This window comes from Mobula hypostoma, chromosome 4 (assembly GCF_963921235.1).
Source record: "Mobula hypostoma chromosome 4, sMobHyp1.1, whole genome shotgun sequence".
NCBI lineage: Eukaryota > Metazoa > Chordata > Chondrichthyes > Myliobatiformes > Myliobatidae > Mobula > Mobula hypostoma.
The window spans coordinates 141,141,510-141,159,967 of record NC_086100.1 but is presented as its reverse complement, the minus strand read 5'-3'; the positions used below and the strand labels follow the sequence as shown (position 1 = coordinate 141,159,967).

At 42.7% G+C, this 18,458-nt stretch overlaps 1 protein-coding gene across 1 annotated transcript in view; it reads left to right on the top strand.

Moving 5' to 3' along the window:
- Positions 1-18,458, top strand: part of slc7a11 (solute carrier family 7 member 11) — a 219,992-nt gene that overhangs the window by 127,306 nt on the left and 74,228 nt on the right. The window contains exons 5-6 of the mRNA XM_063046656.1: positions 1,112-1,211; positions 4,864-4,908. Coding sequence (XP_062902726.1) covers positions 1,112-1,211; positions 4,864-4,908 — 145 coding nt within the window. The remainder of the gene's footprint in view (positions 1-1,111; positions 1,212-4,863; positions 4,909-18,458) is intronic.

Sequence of the window (18,458 nt, the reverse complement as noted above, 5' to 3'; positions counted from 1 at the left end):
TAGATAGGGTGGATGTGGAGCGAAAGTTTCCTATCATGGATAAGTCTAGGACCAGACAGCACAGTCTTGGAGTAGAGGGACATTCATTTAGAACTGAGATTATGAGGAATTTCTTCACCCAGAGGGTAGTGAAACTGTAGAATTCATTGTCACGGACAGCTATGGAGGCCAAATCATTGAATATATTTAAAGTGGAGTTGATAGGTTCTTGATTAGTCAAGGCTTCAAAGGTTATGGGGAGAAGGCAGGAGAAGGGGGTGGAGAGGGATAATTATTCAGCATAATTGAAGGGCAAAGCAGACATGATGGGCCAAGCTGCCTAATTCTGCTCCTATGTTTTGTGGTCTTATTTCTCCACAGCATACTCCAGCTGTGATATTATCCCTGATTAGCAATGCCATTATCTCACCACATTCATCTCCCTCCCTGTCCCTTTTAAAACATCATACTTCTGAAGCATCAATCAGCCACTCTTGCACTTGACACTGGCAGGTCCATGTACTTACCCATCTAATTTCATCACCTTTGTTTCTGATACGTCCCACATTAAAGTAAACACACTTCAACTCATCCAACTGACTGTATTTATGTTCTATCCACTACCTACCCTTCCTCACAATCTCTCTATACAATGCAGCTATCTTTACACTGACTCCTCCATCATCTGACCTATGCTTAGTTCTCATCCACCTACCAACCTAGATTTAACCCTGCCGAACAGCTCTAGTAAACCTGCTGCAAGGGCATTGTTTCCTCTCTGGCTCAGGTGTAACTCTTCCCTTTTGTCCAGGTCATACCTTCCCCAGAAGAGATCCTGGTGATCCACAAGTCTGAAGCTCTGATCCCGCAGCAACACTTCAGCCAAACTTTCACCTGCCATACCATCCTATTCGTACCCTCACTGGTGCCTGGAACCTGAGATTACTACCCCTGAGTTCCTGCTTTTTAGCTTCCTTCCTGGCTCCCTATATTTACTCGTCAGGACATCATCCCTTTTCCTGGCTATGTCATAAGGATAGATAAGTTTGTTTAGTTAATCAAATTACTTGTTCCTGCAAGCCTCTGTAATGACTTGATGTTTATTATCATTTTCCTCTCTCTCAAACCACAGGAGAAACACAAAATTTTTCTCAACCCTTTCAGCAAGCCGAAGTTAGTCTTATGGGACTTCCCCTTGCTTTTTATTCTGGAATGTATGCATATGCAGGATGGTAAGTGCATAACATGTGAAAGTGAACCTAGCAGAAATTGTTCTTATAAAGGGTCTTACTAAAAGACAGCTGGTCCTTAAGTTGTGTCTGTAATGGAATCAACCACAATCTGCAACTTTAAACCACACTATTAAAACAACCAAGTGGAATTATTTCATTTGAAACACAAAAATCAACATAAAGTCATGCACTCGGTGTATTATCTTGATGGGTCTCTCTGGACCAATTAACGTTTATTGTATATCTTAATCACATCATACATGTACGCACACACAGACATTTCACAGTCCACTGACATACTTATTATATACCTATTTGCTAATCAGATTGCATTGCAAACGTTAACTAAGGAATTCTGATAAGTTTTGAATAGAGGTTGTTTGAGAAATTGTCTACGTTGCACAATCTTCAAAAGAATTTGGAGCCTGGAATACTGACCTCCTTTTCTTTATGGGAACTTAGGAAAATATAGAGAATGCTGTGAGGAAGAGTGCAAGCTACAGTGCTCTTTCACTGCTTCCACACCCATTAACATGTGTTCTGCTTGGAGGAATTGCATCATGGAAAATTTCGTGGATGTAACCAACATGTGAGCAGTTGCACGAAAACATGGATCTGATCTATCAGTAACAGCATATAGAAATTGTCTTCTCAAATCAGACCCATTCCTTCATCTGAAGCCCACTGTGGATTAGCTCAGCACCGTTGCTAAGTGGGATTGATCACCTTGATTTTAAATAGTCAAACTGACCTTTGAGGGGAACTTCCAGAAGAGTCTAAAATATAACTAAGCAAGGTTTAAATTCTTTACCCTTTAGATGGAAGAGGGTTGGGAAGAATAAAATATCAGGATTAAGCCATTTGACATGATCCCTATAGAATTCCAAATCTGACCAATAGCAAGGACACTTTGAAAAATAGGTGGGGCATTATAGTCATTCAAAATTATTTGCCCCGCAACTTATGCATGACTGTGGGTTGCAAAGCAGCCAATTCCACCAGCAGATCTAAGGCTGGAAGCTGTCTAAAGTAAGATATGCTCATGAAGTTGAAGAGCCATACAAGAAAGTTTCTGAGACCTCCAGCTTCAACTTGGACATCAAGCCCAGCATCTATTATATTGCTAGTGACTTCCAAAGACCTCAACCTACATATCATTCCTGCACACAGCTTAAGTAACTATTTTAGCTTCCTGTTACTCAGACTAAGACTTTGAAGTCTCCAGAATTTCTTGAAACATTTCCAGAAATTAATGGAATCTAATATTAGCACAGAACAGTGGTGCTGAGAAAAAAGGTTAGCCATGAACCCATTGAATGGCAGAAAAGTCACAAGGACCAAAGAACATAACCTTGTTTTATTTCATGAAGAATGTAATTAGAATCAGAATCAGGTTTACCATCATGACATATCTCAAAAATATTATCGTTTTGGTGGCAGCGGTACAATGCCAGACATAAAAAATTATTATCTGTTACAATAAAAAATTAAATAGATAGAGCAAAAGAAGAATAGGGAAGTAGTGTTCATGAGTTCATGGACTGTTCAGAAAACTGATGGCAGAGAGGAAGAAGCTGGTCCTAAAATGTTGAGTGTGGGCCTTCTTACTCCAATACTTCTTTGCTGATGGTAGTAATAAGAAGAGGGCATATCACAGATGGTGAGAGTCTTTAATGATGGATGTCGCTTTCTTGAGGCACCATCTTTCTTGAAGAACTCGATGGTGGGGAGGGTAATGCCCGTGATGGAGCTGACTGCGTCTGCAATCCTTCACAGCCTCTTTCAGTTCTGTGCATTGGAGCCTCCATACCAGACAGTAATGCAACCAGTCAGAATGCTCTCCACCATAAAGTTGTGGAAATTTGCTAGTCTTTGTTGACATTCCAAAGTGCTGTGGTGATGAGCTTCTCATATTCTTCATTAATATCCAGATCCTAGCACCTTCCATTTAATTCCCTGTGACATTCATTTCTATAGTTTCAAAACATATTTTTAGTACACAACACCAACACTAACATTGTACATAAAAACACTGACATAGAAAAGCATCCCAGGAGTAGATTTATTAGACCATGTTCAAACATAGCCACAGATAATGTTATTAGGACGTAGATTAGAAAGATACCTCAGTGAGGAATACCAGATTCACTTTGCTTTTATCTGATTCATAGCAAGCATAGTTTATGTATAAACCAAAATTCCCTTAAGTGTTTCTCCACATTAGTAAGTGCCATCCATTCACAATGAGAATGATTAATTATCGTACAGTTGATTGATAATGTATAATTCATGCCTTTCTGTTACAAAGAGTGTTTCGTGGAGCAGGAATGTACCCTCAAATTCGCAATGTTGAATACTCAAGTTGCTGAGCCTTACCCCACCCAGCCTGACTCTGTTGCACTGATGACAGACTTTCTGTCATTACAGATCTTGCTTGAAGAGTAAGGCAGGAAGTGTGAGAAATAGTCATGCCTTCACTTGGGTAGGATCAAGTCACTGTCTCTGTCAGGGGAATGGAATGATTTTGCTCATGTTCGGGAAAGAAGTAAATGATAAAGAGGTGGGAGGAATGCAGAGGGAGCAAAAAGAAAACAAGTTGCTAAGGAACTCAAACACAAGAGTTTTTGCAGATGTTGGAAATCTTGAGCAACATTCACAATGCAAGTCAGGCAGCATCCACAGAGGGAAGTGGGAGTCGTTGTTTCTGGTTAAGACCATTCATGTGGTATGTTGTGAGAGAGCAGTTAAGCATCGCCTACTGCTCCATTAAAAGCCAGTCAAATGGAAAAGGTTTGAGAGTGAATCAATATGAAGTGTTTAGATTCTTCTACATGGAGCAATGTTGGGCCACTCCTAAATCTACCCTGGATAAAACTGTTCCGCCACTTCTTCTCTTCCTTGTGAGAAATAGTTGCCATTTTCTTCCTCATTGTTGTCCTATGTGAGTTTCAGAGAAATGCAAGAGCTAAGCTGAGACTTGATGCCCCAATAACTGAAAGCATTTTAGCCCACTTTACTATAATGGCAAGACAAGGATACGTCTGATTTAAAAAAAAAGCATCAACAAGCAATGTATGATAGATGATGTTTTTCAAAGACTGGCTATTTATCTCTGTGGGATACTGTTTCTTGAAGGCTTTTACATCTTAGGGAAACTGATAGTTGGCATTACAAAATGTCATATAGATTTACTGCATATAACAGAAAGAAATGAATCACAAAGGAGTGAGACATGAAGAAATGATTTGCTGCCAGCACAAATCGCAACTACAGTAACAACTTGCCTTAGCATCCCTAATGTACAAACGCATTACAGAAAGCTGCAGTCAGAAAGACAGTATGCGTAGTAAAGGATGACAGTGGAAGGAAGGGATGAGAGCATAGCAGAGTTGTGGAGGGTAATAGGTTTGTATCTCATGGAAAGTGGCAAGCTAGAGGAAACTCAGGAATTCCAAAGTGTGGGGACATAACAGTTAAAGCCATGATAGTCAAAGATGGCACAAAGGATGAAAGATTGGATGATATCAAGTGAATTGAATGTAATAGTAAATATTTTACAGGTAATGTTAACAGCTTCTGTGCTTTGCTCACCTCCTTGAATTTAATATGAATTAAACAATTGTCTTTTCTATATTTTTGATGTTTCATCCAGGTTTTACATGAACTTTGTCACAGAAGAAGTAGAAAATCCTCAAAAGTAAGTCTTCTAAATGGATTTTGAAATTGGTTAAAACAATTCTCTTTACTAAAGGGCTGAGAAGTATTTCAAATGCTTAAGAAAAATATCTTTTTGCACTTGTGCTGATAAATCACAGTGGGGCCACTCAGTTAGGGGTAAGGAAAACTGAAAAAAATTGCATCACTTAACACAGCATGATAAAAAGCCATAATTACTTCTGAAGAAGAAAGAAAGAAAGAATACATCAACCTATAAAGGATTGGAAGGTACAGTGGATTAGCACATTGCAGGGGATATTGTAACTTCTGCCAGAATATATATGCTGCCACCTCCAACCCCCACTGCTGATGTTGATAATTGGATACCCAAACTACTTTGATTCTCGGGCCACAGCTTATTGTAGGCGAGCAAAAGTAACCCTGAGAACATTTTTGGGATCGGGCCAAAGCTCCTTTGCAAGGTCAAGAGCAGTTGTGCTGTTTGATCCTCTAGACCCACCAAAAAAAGCATAAACAGTTCCTGGACCATCTTTGGCTCCCTTAAGGACTGATTCAGATGCCAAGTGCAAATGGGCTGTGTGTGCACTGCATACACCAGATGCACTTTCTATCCAGCACTTCAACAAGATATGACTGGTGTTTATTACATAGCCCTGTTCATTTGAATAGGGTCATAAACCATGAATAAAAGATAAATGCAGGTAAGTAGTTTACTTTTCTGTCTTTCACTTTTTCGTACTACTTAAATTCTAGTACTTTAAGTTAGTTTATTTTTGTTTTCAGTTTTAGAACTGATTATGTTTATTTGAGCTGTTTTAAATGCTTCTGAGGGCTAGAGACATTAAAACACAGTTTAAAAGCCTTTTGTTTAACTAGGAAAAGACTCATTGTGTTTCAGAGGCAGGATCCCAGGATACACCATCTGAGGCCAAGTCTCCTCTTGTGCCTCATTCTGTTTAACAATGAAAAGCAGGTTTCCAGGTTAATCAGTCTAAGAATTGTAAAAAAGTTAGGTGTGGCCACAGGAGTACTGAAGGTTGAGCGCAAGGTGTGAGCATGGATGGCAGGCCAAATCAGAAACTACCAGCCTATTGCTGAAATGCTTACACCCTCCGTTGCAAAGCTGGAGAAGGTATTTGTTCAGACCAGAAATACCCAATGTCACTGAGCAAGCATGAGAGACTCTAAGCTTAAGGATCTTTTGGAAGTGGATTCCAACTACTGTATATAGTCCAACATACAAGAAATTCTGCAGATGCTGGAAATCCAAATCAATACACACAAAATGTTGGAGGAACTCAGCAGGTCAGGCAGCATCTATGGAAATGAACGTCAATGCTTGGAATGGAATGCAATGGAAATCAATGCTTCAGACGGAGGCCCTTCTTCAGGACTGGGTAGGAAGGGGGAAGACCGGTAGCTAGAAGGTGATACTGAAGCCAGGTGGAAGGAAAAGGTAAGGGCTGGAAGTGAAGAAATCTAATAGGAAAGGAGTATGGACCATAGGAGAAAGGGAAGGAAGAGTGACACCTGGGGAAATTGATAGGCAGCTAAAAAGAGGTAAAAGGCCAGGGTGTGGGAATAGAAGAAGTGCGAAGTAGGTGGGATTTTTTTTTACCGAAGGAGAGTATGTCTTCAGGTTGGAGGCTACCCAGATGGAATGTAAGGTGTTGCTCCTCCACTCTGAGGGTGGCTTCATTGTGACACAAGTAGAGGCTTGGATCAACATGTGGGAATGGGGATTAAAATTTTGGACCGGCGAGAAGTTCTGCTTCTGCTGGATGGGCTGGAGGTGCTCGATGAAGTGATCCCCCAATTTATGATAGGTCTCAACAATGCACAGGAGGCTGCATCAAAGCCACTGGATACAATAGACAACCCTAGCAGATTCACAGGTGAAGTGTTGCCTCATTTGGAAGGATGGTTTAGGGAACTGAATGGAGCTGAGGGAGGAGGTGAATGGGCAGGTATTGCACTTTGGCTGTTTGCAGGGACAAGTGCCAGGAGGGAGTTTAGTGGGGAGGGACGAATGGAAAAGGAAATTGTGGAAGAAATCACAGTGGAAAGCAGAGAGTGGTGGGTAGAAGTAAAGATGTGTTTGGTGATAGGATCCCTTTGAAGATGGCAGAAGCTGCAGAGAATGATGTGTTGGATTCAGAGGTTCATGGGGAGGTAGGTAAGGACAAGAGGAACTCTATCCGTGTTAAGGCGGCAGGAAGATGGGGTGAGTGCTGATGTTAAGTTTTTTTTGGTCAGAGTGGGGAAGTAGCCAATTGAGGCATAATTGATTGGACACTGATTTAGATCTTTATCTGTGAGTCCTGCATCCACGGATATTTAGCACTCATGCAAAATAAGGAAAAAACAAGGATAACTGGCAATTTCCTTAAATACAATATTCTTCATCTCAAAAACAGAAGTAGAACCAAATTAAGATTCCTATTTATAACGTTTTGAAGAAAGGATTAAGAAACTAGACTTCTGTCCTGACAGTTTACGTAAATGCCGAAGGGTTCCGGCGCGAAACGTTGACTGACCGTTTCCACGGATGTTGCCCGACCTGCTGAGTTCCTCCAGCGTGTTGTGAGTGTTGCTTTGACCCCAGCATCTGCTGATTATTTTGTGTTTACGTAAATGCAGAATGGTGTCTCAGCTGTTAGTGCTGCTATCTCACAGCATCAAGACCTGAGTGTGGTCCTGACAGTGGGTGCTGTCTACATGTATTTTGCATACTGGGCTTGTGGGTTTTCTTCATGTTTCTCCCCACATCCCTAGTATATGCTGATGGGCTCACTGGCTTCGTCTTCATGGGGTAATCAGAAAGAGAATCATAGAGGAGTTGATAGGTGTGTGAGAAAGAATCGGCTGCAGAGAAGGGCAAAACAACCATCAAATACACAGTAAAATATTATAATATTGGCTAAAAAATACTTATTGTTCTTTAAAATTGTAAGTGTTTGAGGAAAAAATGTACAATATTTGTTAAGGTCCCATTACGCAAAATGATTTAATGTTTTATTTTTATAAAAAATATCTTCTAAATCAAGGGACAACATTATTAGCGGTGGACCCGTGAGCTTACAATAGCGGGAAGAATTATGTTGTCTCGAGCAGGTACAAAGGGAGGAATCTATTTTTTCAATAAATAGATTATCATCTCCAGTTGAAGATTTTTTAAATGCAGTGGATAAAAAAATTCCCACATAGTTCCAACAATTAACAGACACCATAAAATTTTTGTATACCCATCTTGCATTTATCTCACTATTAGCAATTGAAGACAGTTTCAACAATTATTTTAATTAAAGAAGGACATTTTTGTGACCCATTGACCCATTGGTCAGGGTTGACTGTAGATGTTGACCCAGCTGTATATGTGATATGCACCCCAGGGCAATATGGTATGGAGAGCAAGCTGTTGTCCCAGCAGCAGGCTCCCCCATCCAAGAGGCTGATGAATCCAAAGGCATGGCGGAGACCAATATAATTTGGCACCAGTGATGGTGCAGGAGTTCAACTCAACATATGACTGCCTTAAGTTCAAGTTCAAAGTTCAAAGTAAATTTATTATCAAAGTACATATATGTCACGATATATAACCCCGAGGTTCATTTTCTTGTGGCCATATTCAATAAATCTATCGAGTAATAACCATAACAGAATCACTGAAAGACTGCCCTACTAGGGCATTCAAACAGAGTGAAGAAGACAACAAAATGTAAAAACACAGAGGAATAAATAATAATAATAAATAAATAAGCAATAAATATCAAGAACCTGAGATGAAGAGTCATTGAAAGTGAGTCTATTGGTTGTGGGAGCATATCAATGATGAGACAAGTGAAGATGTATGAAGTTATTCCCTTTGGTTCAAAAGCCTGATGGTTGAGGTGTAGTAACTGTTCCTGAATTTGGTGGTGTGAGTCCTGAGGCTCTTGTACCCTCTTCCTGATGGTAGCAGTGAGAAGAGAGCATGTCCTGGGTGGTGAGCATCCCTGATAATGGATGCCTCTTCCCTGTGGACACCCCTCTGAATAGATGTGCTCAATGGTTAGGAGGGCTTTACCTGTGATGGCTGGGCTGTATCCACTACTTTTTGTGGGATTTTCAGGGCATGAGTGTTTCCATACCAGGCCTCCATGTACTCTCCATACACATCTATAGAAATGTGTCTAAGTTTCAGATGACATGTTGAATCTCCACAAACTCTTAATGAAAAAGAGGCACTGCCATACTTTCTTTATAATTGCACTTATGTGTCGCCCCAGGACAGGCCCTCCAAAATCATAACATCTACGAATTTAAAGTTGCTGACCCTCTCCATCTCTGATCCTCCAAAGATGACTGGCTCATGGAATTTTGGCTTCCTTCTCCTGAAGTCAGTAATCAATTCCTTGGTCTTGCTGACATTGAATAAGAAGTTGTTGTAGATACAAATTCATTGCATTTCACTATATGTTTTGATGTGCATGTGACAGATAAAGCTAACCTTATCATCCATATCCGTTCATATTGCAGCAAAGCTTATATTGAGATGCAGTGAAATTTCAAGCCTCATTTAAACATTACAATCTCCATTTACCCCAGCCATATTCCATTTCTAAGCATTCATTTTATGTATCGTCCTCTCAAACGAAACATTGGCTACTCATTTGTCAGAAATAGACTGGATCAGAAGTGAAGTGAATTGGAATCTGAGTGCTGCTTCTTTTAGCTGAAGAAGGGAAGTCTGAGATATATATTGAAATATATTTAAACATATATTGAAATATATTTGTACATATAATTAAATATATTTATATATATAATATACTTCAATACACTGGATGTCCCAATATACTTTATAGCCAATTAAGTACTTCTGAAATGTTAACATTTATAGGAAATGTTATGAATATGGAATATGTATAAAACACAAGAGAATCATAGAATGATATAACGTAGAACTAGACCAAACACCCTATCAGATCTAAGCCAGAACTTTTATGCTAAAGTGCATCTTGTCCCTCTATCTATTAAACTAATATTTTATTTAAGAGGTGTAGACAGTAATCCTAGTTTACCAGTACCTACTAACTAAAGACTTCTTGGCACTTTACCAGACCCTCTTGACCAAGAGCATGTGTGACCATGGTCCGTGCTACCCAAAGTGTGAGTATTTCCTGGATCTCTTGCCAATGCTGTGATCCTTCCAAAGACACACTCTCCCAGTCTGACTGACCTGATCTAAGCAATGCCCATGATACCTGGTGAACACCCATGGCTCATAAGTTAAATGGAGAGGTTGACTAAGCTAGCTCTTTATCTCTTGGAACATAAGAGAATACGGAGTGACTTTAAAGAAATGTTTAAAATTTTGAGATGCTGCTATAAGATGGTTGGCAACTTTTTTTTCCCCCATAATAGGGTAGTCCAGAACTAGAGGGATTCAGTTTAGGGTGAGAGGAGAAAGATTCTAAAAGGGACCTGAGAGGCAACCTTTTCACACAGAGGGTGGATGTGCATGGAGCTGTCAGAGGAATTGGTTAAGGCAGGTACAATGGTATTATTTAAGAAGAACTTGGACGGGTAAGTGGAGGAGAGGGGATTAGAGGGGTTTAGGCTGAACATAGTAAATTGGGACTGTCTGGGTGGGTATTATGGTTGACTTCAGCTGGTTGTGTCAAAGGACCTGTATCCATGCTATATAACCCTATTCCTACTTCCACTCCTTCACTATTCAGTTTGCACTATTCCACACCCGTGCTCATTTGTATCAGAAGCAAACAGAGTTCCCATCTTCATGAGCATTTCCTTTCTTCGGGGAGTTTAATCCCATGCAATGTGCCCTAGCTTGTGCCAGTGGTAGCATTGGCCCATTTAAACAGGCCCTTTGAAGATAAGTAGCTCCCTTCAGTTTTATTCTTCATGACTACAGTCTTCATGACTTCAGGCCTCAATGACTACAGACCGGTGGCATTGACCTCCCACATCATGAAGACCCTGGAGAGACTTGTTCTGGAGCTGCTCCGGCCTATGGTCAGGCCACACTTAATCCCCTCCAATTCGCCTACCAACCCCGACTAGGAGTTCAGGATGCCATCGTCTTCCTGCTGAACCGTGTCTACGCCCACCTGGACAAGCCAACGAGCACTGTGAGCGTCATGGTTTTTGACTTCTCCAGTGCATTCAACACCATCTGCCCTGCTCTGCTGGGGGAGAAGCTGACAGCGATGCAGGTGGATGCTTCCCTGGTATCATGGATTCTTGATTACCTGACTGGCAGACCACAGTACGTGTGCTTGCAACACTGTGTGTCCGACAGAGTGATCAGCAGCACTGGGGCTCCACAGGGGACTGTCTTGTCTCCCTTTCTCTTCACCATTTATACCTCGGACTTCAACTACTGCACAGAGTCTTGTCATCTTCAGAAGTTTTCGGATGACTCTGCCATAGTTGGATGCATCAGCAAGGGAGGTGAGGCTGAGTACAGGGCTACGGTAGGAAACTTTGTCACATGGTGTGAGCAGAACTATCTGCAGCTTAATGTGAAAAAGACTAAGGAGCTGGTGGTAGACCTGAGGAGAGCTAAGGTACCAGTGACCCCTGTTTCCATCCAGGGGGTCGGTGTGAACATGCTGGAGGATTACAAATACCTGGGGATACGAATTGACAATAAACTGGACTGGTCAAAGAACACTGAGGCTGTCTACAAGAAGGGTCAGAGCTGTCTCTATTTCCTGAGGAGACTGAGGTCCTTTAACATCTGCCGGACGATGCTGAGGATGTTCTATGAGTATGTGGTGGCCAGTGCTATCATGTTTGCTGTTGTGCGCTGGGGCAGCAGGCTGAGGGTGGCAGGCACCAACAGAATCAACAAACTCATTCGTAAGGCCAGTGATGTTGTAGGGATGGAACTGGACTCTCTCACGGTGGTGTCTGAAAAGAGGATGCTGTCTAAGTTGCATGCCATCTTGGTCAATGTCTTCCATCCACTACATAATGTACTGGGTGGTCACAGGAGTACATTCAGCCAGAGTCTCATTCCACCGAGATGCAGCACTGAGCGTCATAGGAAGTCATTCCTGCCTGTGGCCATCAAACTTTACAACTCCTCCCTTGGAGGATCAGACATCCTGAGCCAATAGGCTGGTCCTGGACTTATTTCATAATTTACTGGCATAATTTACATATTACTATTTAACTATTTATGGTTCCATTACTGTATTATTTATGGAGCAACTGTAACGAGAACCAATTTCCCCAGGGATTAATAAATTATGACTATGACTATGATCTATAACCTTTCACCTTTGGTAACCCAATAACATACCGATTTCCTGCTGAATCCAATTACAGCATCCACATGACTTATTTTTGAAGAAGAATTCGGCCATTCTGTGGGTTTGTTCTCTGGTGCATCTCAAAACAATGTTCTCAGCAAAGCCTTCATACATCTGCTTTGTTTTGTGCTATTTCCAGCCTGATGGCTATTCTTTGTAGTTCCTCAATCACCAAGTGCAGTGTTGTAAATAGTTCTCCTTAAATTCCCTAATTCATTAGTCCCTATGTAAAAAGATATGGAAATCATAGCTTTTAACCAGTGCCTTTAGCATCAATACGTATTCACTGGCTATGTGATTGCTCGTAAACATGGCAAAAATTGTTTGAAAATCCCTATTGTTACGACTAATGTGCCCTCCAAAGGTTTTCATTATGTCCGCATATTAGACCATATCTGCCGCTGATGGTGCTGGTAGATATCAGCCCTACCATGACCAACAATATTGCTTTCCCTCTCTGTATTTCCCGGTTTCCTCCAAAAGATTTCAACAACCTCACTTAACTTTAGAAACATTTCCACTGATTTGGCATACAGGGCTATTGGTTGCCTGCACTCACACTTGTTAAAGTCACCAAAGTATCGGGCAATATTTGTTGCCACCTTTACATTGGAAACCCAGTTCTCAATTTTCTTCAAAATAGGTCGTTAATCTCTCATCCGTCGAGAACAATTTCTCAAACTTAATACCATTGTAATATTTATAGACTTTTATTTTACTGCTTAAATTGACAAATGACAGAGGGTGAGATATCAACAAAGCATTCTTTATTGAAGGCAAGGAATTTCAGCTAATAGCGGTGTCTGCTGCAGCGATATATCAAAAGTCACACCACATGATATACTGAGTTCTTAAAGGTAGATCCAAATTCATATACTGTACGTGAAATGAGAATTCACATCTTCACATCTCAGAGTAATGCCACTGAAAACTGAACAGCAGAGTGAAATAGTTTCACCCCTTTATTTAATGAAATTGGTAGCAGCTCTGCCAAGAGGACAAAGAGCACTAATTGGGCAGCCTGGGCTGTCTAGGGTTTGACTGCAGATTTCTCTCAGTTGACCCATCAAAGAGTTTATTGGCAAATACACTTATGCAACCCTGACATTCAGTGATGTCTTTACAGTGTTTGCACATTATTTCTGTAACTACATAGATTTCTTATGGTTGCTTCTGATTTTTATCATATCTCAGTGAGGTATGATAAAATTGGCTGCTATTATTCTTTAGCAACATACATCAAAGTTGCTGGTGAACGCAGCAGGCCAAGCAGCATCTATAGGAAGAGGCGCAGTCGACATTTCAGGCCGAGACCCTTCGTCAGGACTAACTGAAGGAAGAGTGAGTAAGGGATTTGAAAGCTGGAGGGGGAGGGGGAGATGCAAAATGATAGGAGAAGACAGGAGGGGGAGGGACAGAGCCGAGAGCTGGACAGGTGATAGGCAAAAGGGATACGAGAGGATCATGGGACAGGAGGTCCGGGAAGAAAGACAAGGGGGGGGGGTGACCCAGAGGATGGGCAAGAGGTATATTCAGAGGGACAGAGGGAGAAAAAGGAGAGTGAGAGAAAGAATGTGTGCATAAAAATGAGTAACAGATGGGGTACGAGGGGGAGGTGGGGCCTAGCGGAAGTTAGAGAAGTCGATGTTCATGCCATCAGGTTGGAGGCTACCCAGACGGAATATAAGGTGTTGTTCCTCCAACCTGAGTGTGGCTTCATCTTTACAGTAGAGGAGGCCGTGGATAGACATCTCAGAACGGGAATGGGATGTGGAATTAAAATGTGTGGCCACTGGGAGATCCTGCTTTCTCTGGCGGACAGAGCGTAGATGTTCAGCAAAGCGGTCTCCCAGTCTGCGTCGGGTCTCACCAATATATAAAAGGCCACATCGGGAGCACCGGACGCAGTATATCACCCCAGTCGACTCACAGGTGAAGTGATGCCTCACCTGGAAGGACTGTTTGGGGCCCTGAATGGTGGTAAGGGAGGAAGTGTAAGGGCATGTGTAGCACTTGTTCCCCTTACACGGATAAGTGCCAGGAGGGAGATCAGTGGGGAGGGATGGGGGGCACGAATGGACAAGGGAGTTGTGTAGGGAGCGATCCCTGCGGAATGCAGAGAGAGTGGGGGAGGGAAAGATGTGCTTAGTGGTGGGATCCCGTTGGAGGTGGCGGAAGTTACGGAGAATAATATGTTGGACCCGGAGGCTGGTGGGGTGGTAGGTGAGGACCAGGGGAACCCTATTCCTAGTGGAGTGGTGGGAGGATGGAGTGAGAGCAGATGTACGTGAAATGGGGGAGATGCATTTAAGAGCAGAGTTGATAGTGGAGGAAGGGAAGCCCCTTTCTTTAAAAAATGAAGACATCTCCCTCGTCCTGGAATGAAAAGCCTCATCCTGAGAGCAGATGCGGCGGAGACGGAGGAATTGCGAGAAGGGGATGGCGTTTTTGCAAGAGACAGGGTGAGAAGAGGAATAGTCCAGATAGCTGTGAGAGTCAGTAGCCTCCCACCAACCCACTAGGAATAGGGTTCCCCTGGTCCTCACCTACCACCCCACCAGCCTCCGGGTCCAACATATTATTCTCCGTAACTTCCGCCACCTCCAACGGGATCCCACCACTAAGCACATCTTTCCCTCCCCCCCCTCTCTGCATTCCGCAGGGATCGCTCCCTACACAACTCCCTTGTCCATTCGTCCCCCTCATCCCTCCCCACTGATCTCCCTCCTGGCACTTATCCGTGTAAGCAGAACAAGTGCTACACATGCCCTCACACTTCCTCCCTTACCACCATTCAGGGCCCCAGACAGTCCTTCCAGGTGAGGCGTCACTTCACCTGTGAGTCGACTGGGGTGATATACTGCGTCCGGTGCTCCCGATGTGGTCTTTTATATATTGGTGAGACCCGACGCAGACTGGGAGACCGCTTTGCTGAACATCTACGCTCTGTCCGCCAGAGAAAGCAGGATCTCCCAGTGGCCACACATTTTAATTCCACATCCCATTCCCCTTCTGACATGTCTATCCACGGCCTCCTCTACTGTAAAGATGAAGCCACACTCAGGTTGGAGGAACAACACCTTGTATTCCGTCTGGGTAGCCTCCAACCTGATGGCATGAACATCGACTTCTCTAACTTCCGCTAGGCCCCACCTCCCCCTCGTACCCCATCTGTTACTCATTTTTATGCACACATTCTTTCTCTCACTCTCCTTTTTCTCCCTCTGTCCCTCTGAATATACCTCTTGCCCATCCTCTGGGTCACCCCCCCCCTTGTCTTTCTTCCCGGACCTCCTGTCCCATGATCCTCTCGTATCCCCTTTTGCCTATCACCTGTCCAGCTCTTGGCTCTATCCCTCCCCCTCCTGTCTTCTCCTATCATTTTGCATCTCCCCCTCCCCCTCCAGCTTTCAAATCCCTTACTCACTCTTCCTTCAGTTAGTCCTGACGAAGGGTCTCGGCCTGAAACGTCGACTGCGCCTCTTCCTATAGATGCTGCTTGGCCTGCTGCGTTCACCAGCAACTTTGATGTATGTTGCTTGAATTTCCAGCATCTGCAGAATTCCTGTTGTTTGCGTTATTATTCTTTAGTGAAGTTTAAAGCCACAAAAAAATGAATCAAAGGGATGTGATAGGCATGTGTGAGAGAGACTTAATGACTATCGCCCGGTAGCACTCACATCGACAGTGATGAAATGTTTTGAGAGGATGGTTATAAGACCATAAGACCATAAGACAAAGGAGCAGAAGTAGGCCATTCGGCCCATCGAGTCTGCTCCGACGTTTTATCATGAGCTGATCCATTTTCTCCTATTTAGTCCCACTCCCCCGCCTTCTCACCATAACCTTTGATGCCCTGGCTACTCAGATACCTATCAATCACTGCCTTAAATACACCCAATGACTTGGCCTCCACTGCTGCCCGTGGCAACTAAAACCATAGATTCACCACCCTCTGACTAAAAAAATTTCTTGGCATTTCTGTTCTGAATGGGCGCCCTTCAATCCTTAATCATGCCCTCTTGTACCAGACTCCCCCATCATGGGAAACAACTTTGCCACATCCACTCTGTCCATGCCTTTTAACATTCGAAATGTTTCTATGAGGATTCAAAATGTTTCTTTGACTAGACTGAACTCCTGCCTCCGCAAGGACCTGGACCCATTGTAATTTGCCTATTGCCACAATAGGTCAATAGCAGACGCAATCTCGATGGCTCTCCACACAGCTTTAGACCACCTGGACAACACAAACACCTATGTCAGGATGCTATTCATTGACTATAGCTCAGCATGTAATACCATCATTCCCACAATCCTGATAGAGAAGTTGCAGAACCTGGACCTTTGTACCTTCCTCTGCAATTGGTTCCTCGACTTCCTAACTGGAAGACCATAATCTGTGCAGATTGGTGATAATATATCCTCCTCACTGATGATCAACACTGGTGCACCTCAGGGGTGTGTGCTTAGCCCATTGCTCAACTCTGTCTATGCCCATGACTGTGTGGCTGAGCACAGCTCAAATACCATCTATAAATTTGCTGATGGTACAACCATTTTTGGTAGAATCTCAGGTGGTGATGAGAGGGCGTACAGGAGTGAGATATGCCAACTAGTGGAATGGTGCTGCAGTAACAACCTGGCACTCGACGTCAGTAAGACGAAAGAACTTATTGTGGACTTCAGGAAGGGTAAGATGAAGGAACACATGCCAATCCTCATAGATAGGTCAGAAGTGGAGAGAGTGAGCAGTTTTAAGTTCCTGGATGTCAAGATCTCTGAGGATCTAACCCAGTCCCAACATATTGATGCAGTTATAAGGAAGGCAATACAGCGGCTGTACTTCATTAGGAGTTTGAAGAGATTTGGCATGTCAACAAATACACTCAAAAACTTCTATAGATGTACCGTGGAGAGCATTCTGACAGGCTGCATCACTGTCTGGTATGGTGGTGCTACTGCACAGGACCAAAGGAAGCTGCAGAGGGTTGTAAATCTAGTCAGGTTCATCTTGGGTACTAGCCTACAAAGTACCCAGGACATCTGTTTCGAAAAGGCAGTGTCCATTATTAAGGAACCTCCAGCACCCAGGGCATGCCCTTTTCTCACTGTTACCATCAGGTAGGAGCTGCAGAAGCCTGAAGGCACACACTCAGTGATTCAGGAACAGCTTCTTCCCCTCTGCCATCCGATTCCTAAATGGACTTTGAACCCTTGGACACTACCCCATTTTTAAAAAATTATCAGTATTCCTGTGTTTTGTATGTTTTTAAAAAAAAATCTATTCAATATATACTGTAATTGATCTACTTATTTATTATTATTATTTTTCTCTTCTAAATTATGTATTGCATTGAACTGCTGCTGCTAAGTTAACAAATTTCACATCATATGCCGGTGATGATAAACCTCATTCTGAATTAGTTGCAGGACTAGAGGGAAATATGGAAAAGAATGGGATTAATTGCTCTCAACGGGGGGGCGGGGGGAGTGCTGTTGCATTCATCCAATAAGTGACTAGCCACTTACAGTATTATAGGTATAAGCCAAGTGGGATAGTTCACTTCCCTTTACCCTTGATGGACTGGGCAGCATCCACTACTTTTTGCAGGATTTTCTGATCAAGGGCACTGGTGTTTCCATACCAGGCTGTGATGCAACCAGTCAATATCGTCTTCACCACACATCGATAGAAGTTTGCCAATGTTTTAGATGTCATGCTGAATCTTCGCAAGCTTCTAGGAAAATAGAGGCACTGCTCTGATTTTTCTTCATAATTTTACTTAGGTACCGGGCCCAGGACAAATCCTCTGAAATGATAGCAATGAGGAGTTTAAAATTCCTGACCCTCTGTACCTCGGATCCCCCAGATGTCTAGTCATGAACCTCTGGTTTCCTCCTCCTGAAAGCAATAATCAGTTCCTTGGTCTTAATGATATTGAGTGAAAGGTTATTGCTGTGGCACTACCCAGCCAGATTTTCACTCTGCCTCCTATATGCTGATTCATCATCTCCTTTGATTTGGCCTAAGACAGTAGTGACGTCAACCAACTTAAAAATGGCATTGGAGCTGTTCTTCGTCTCATAGTCATAAGCGTAAAGCAAGTAGAGCAGAGGGATAAGCACACAGACAATAACAAGCAACACTGACACTAATAATCTGGCCTTTGTTTCAAAAGGTGTCCTTAGCCATGTTAAATTCTTTAATAACTTGATTTCTGCAGGGTAATATTCACTTTGAACT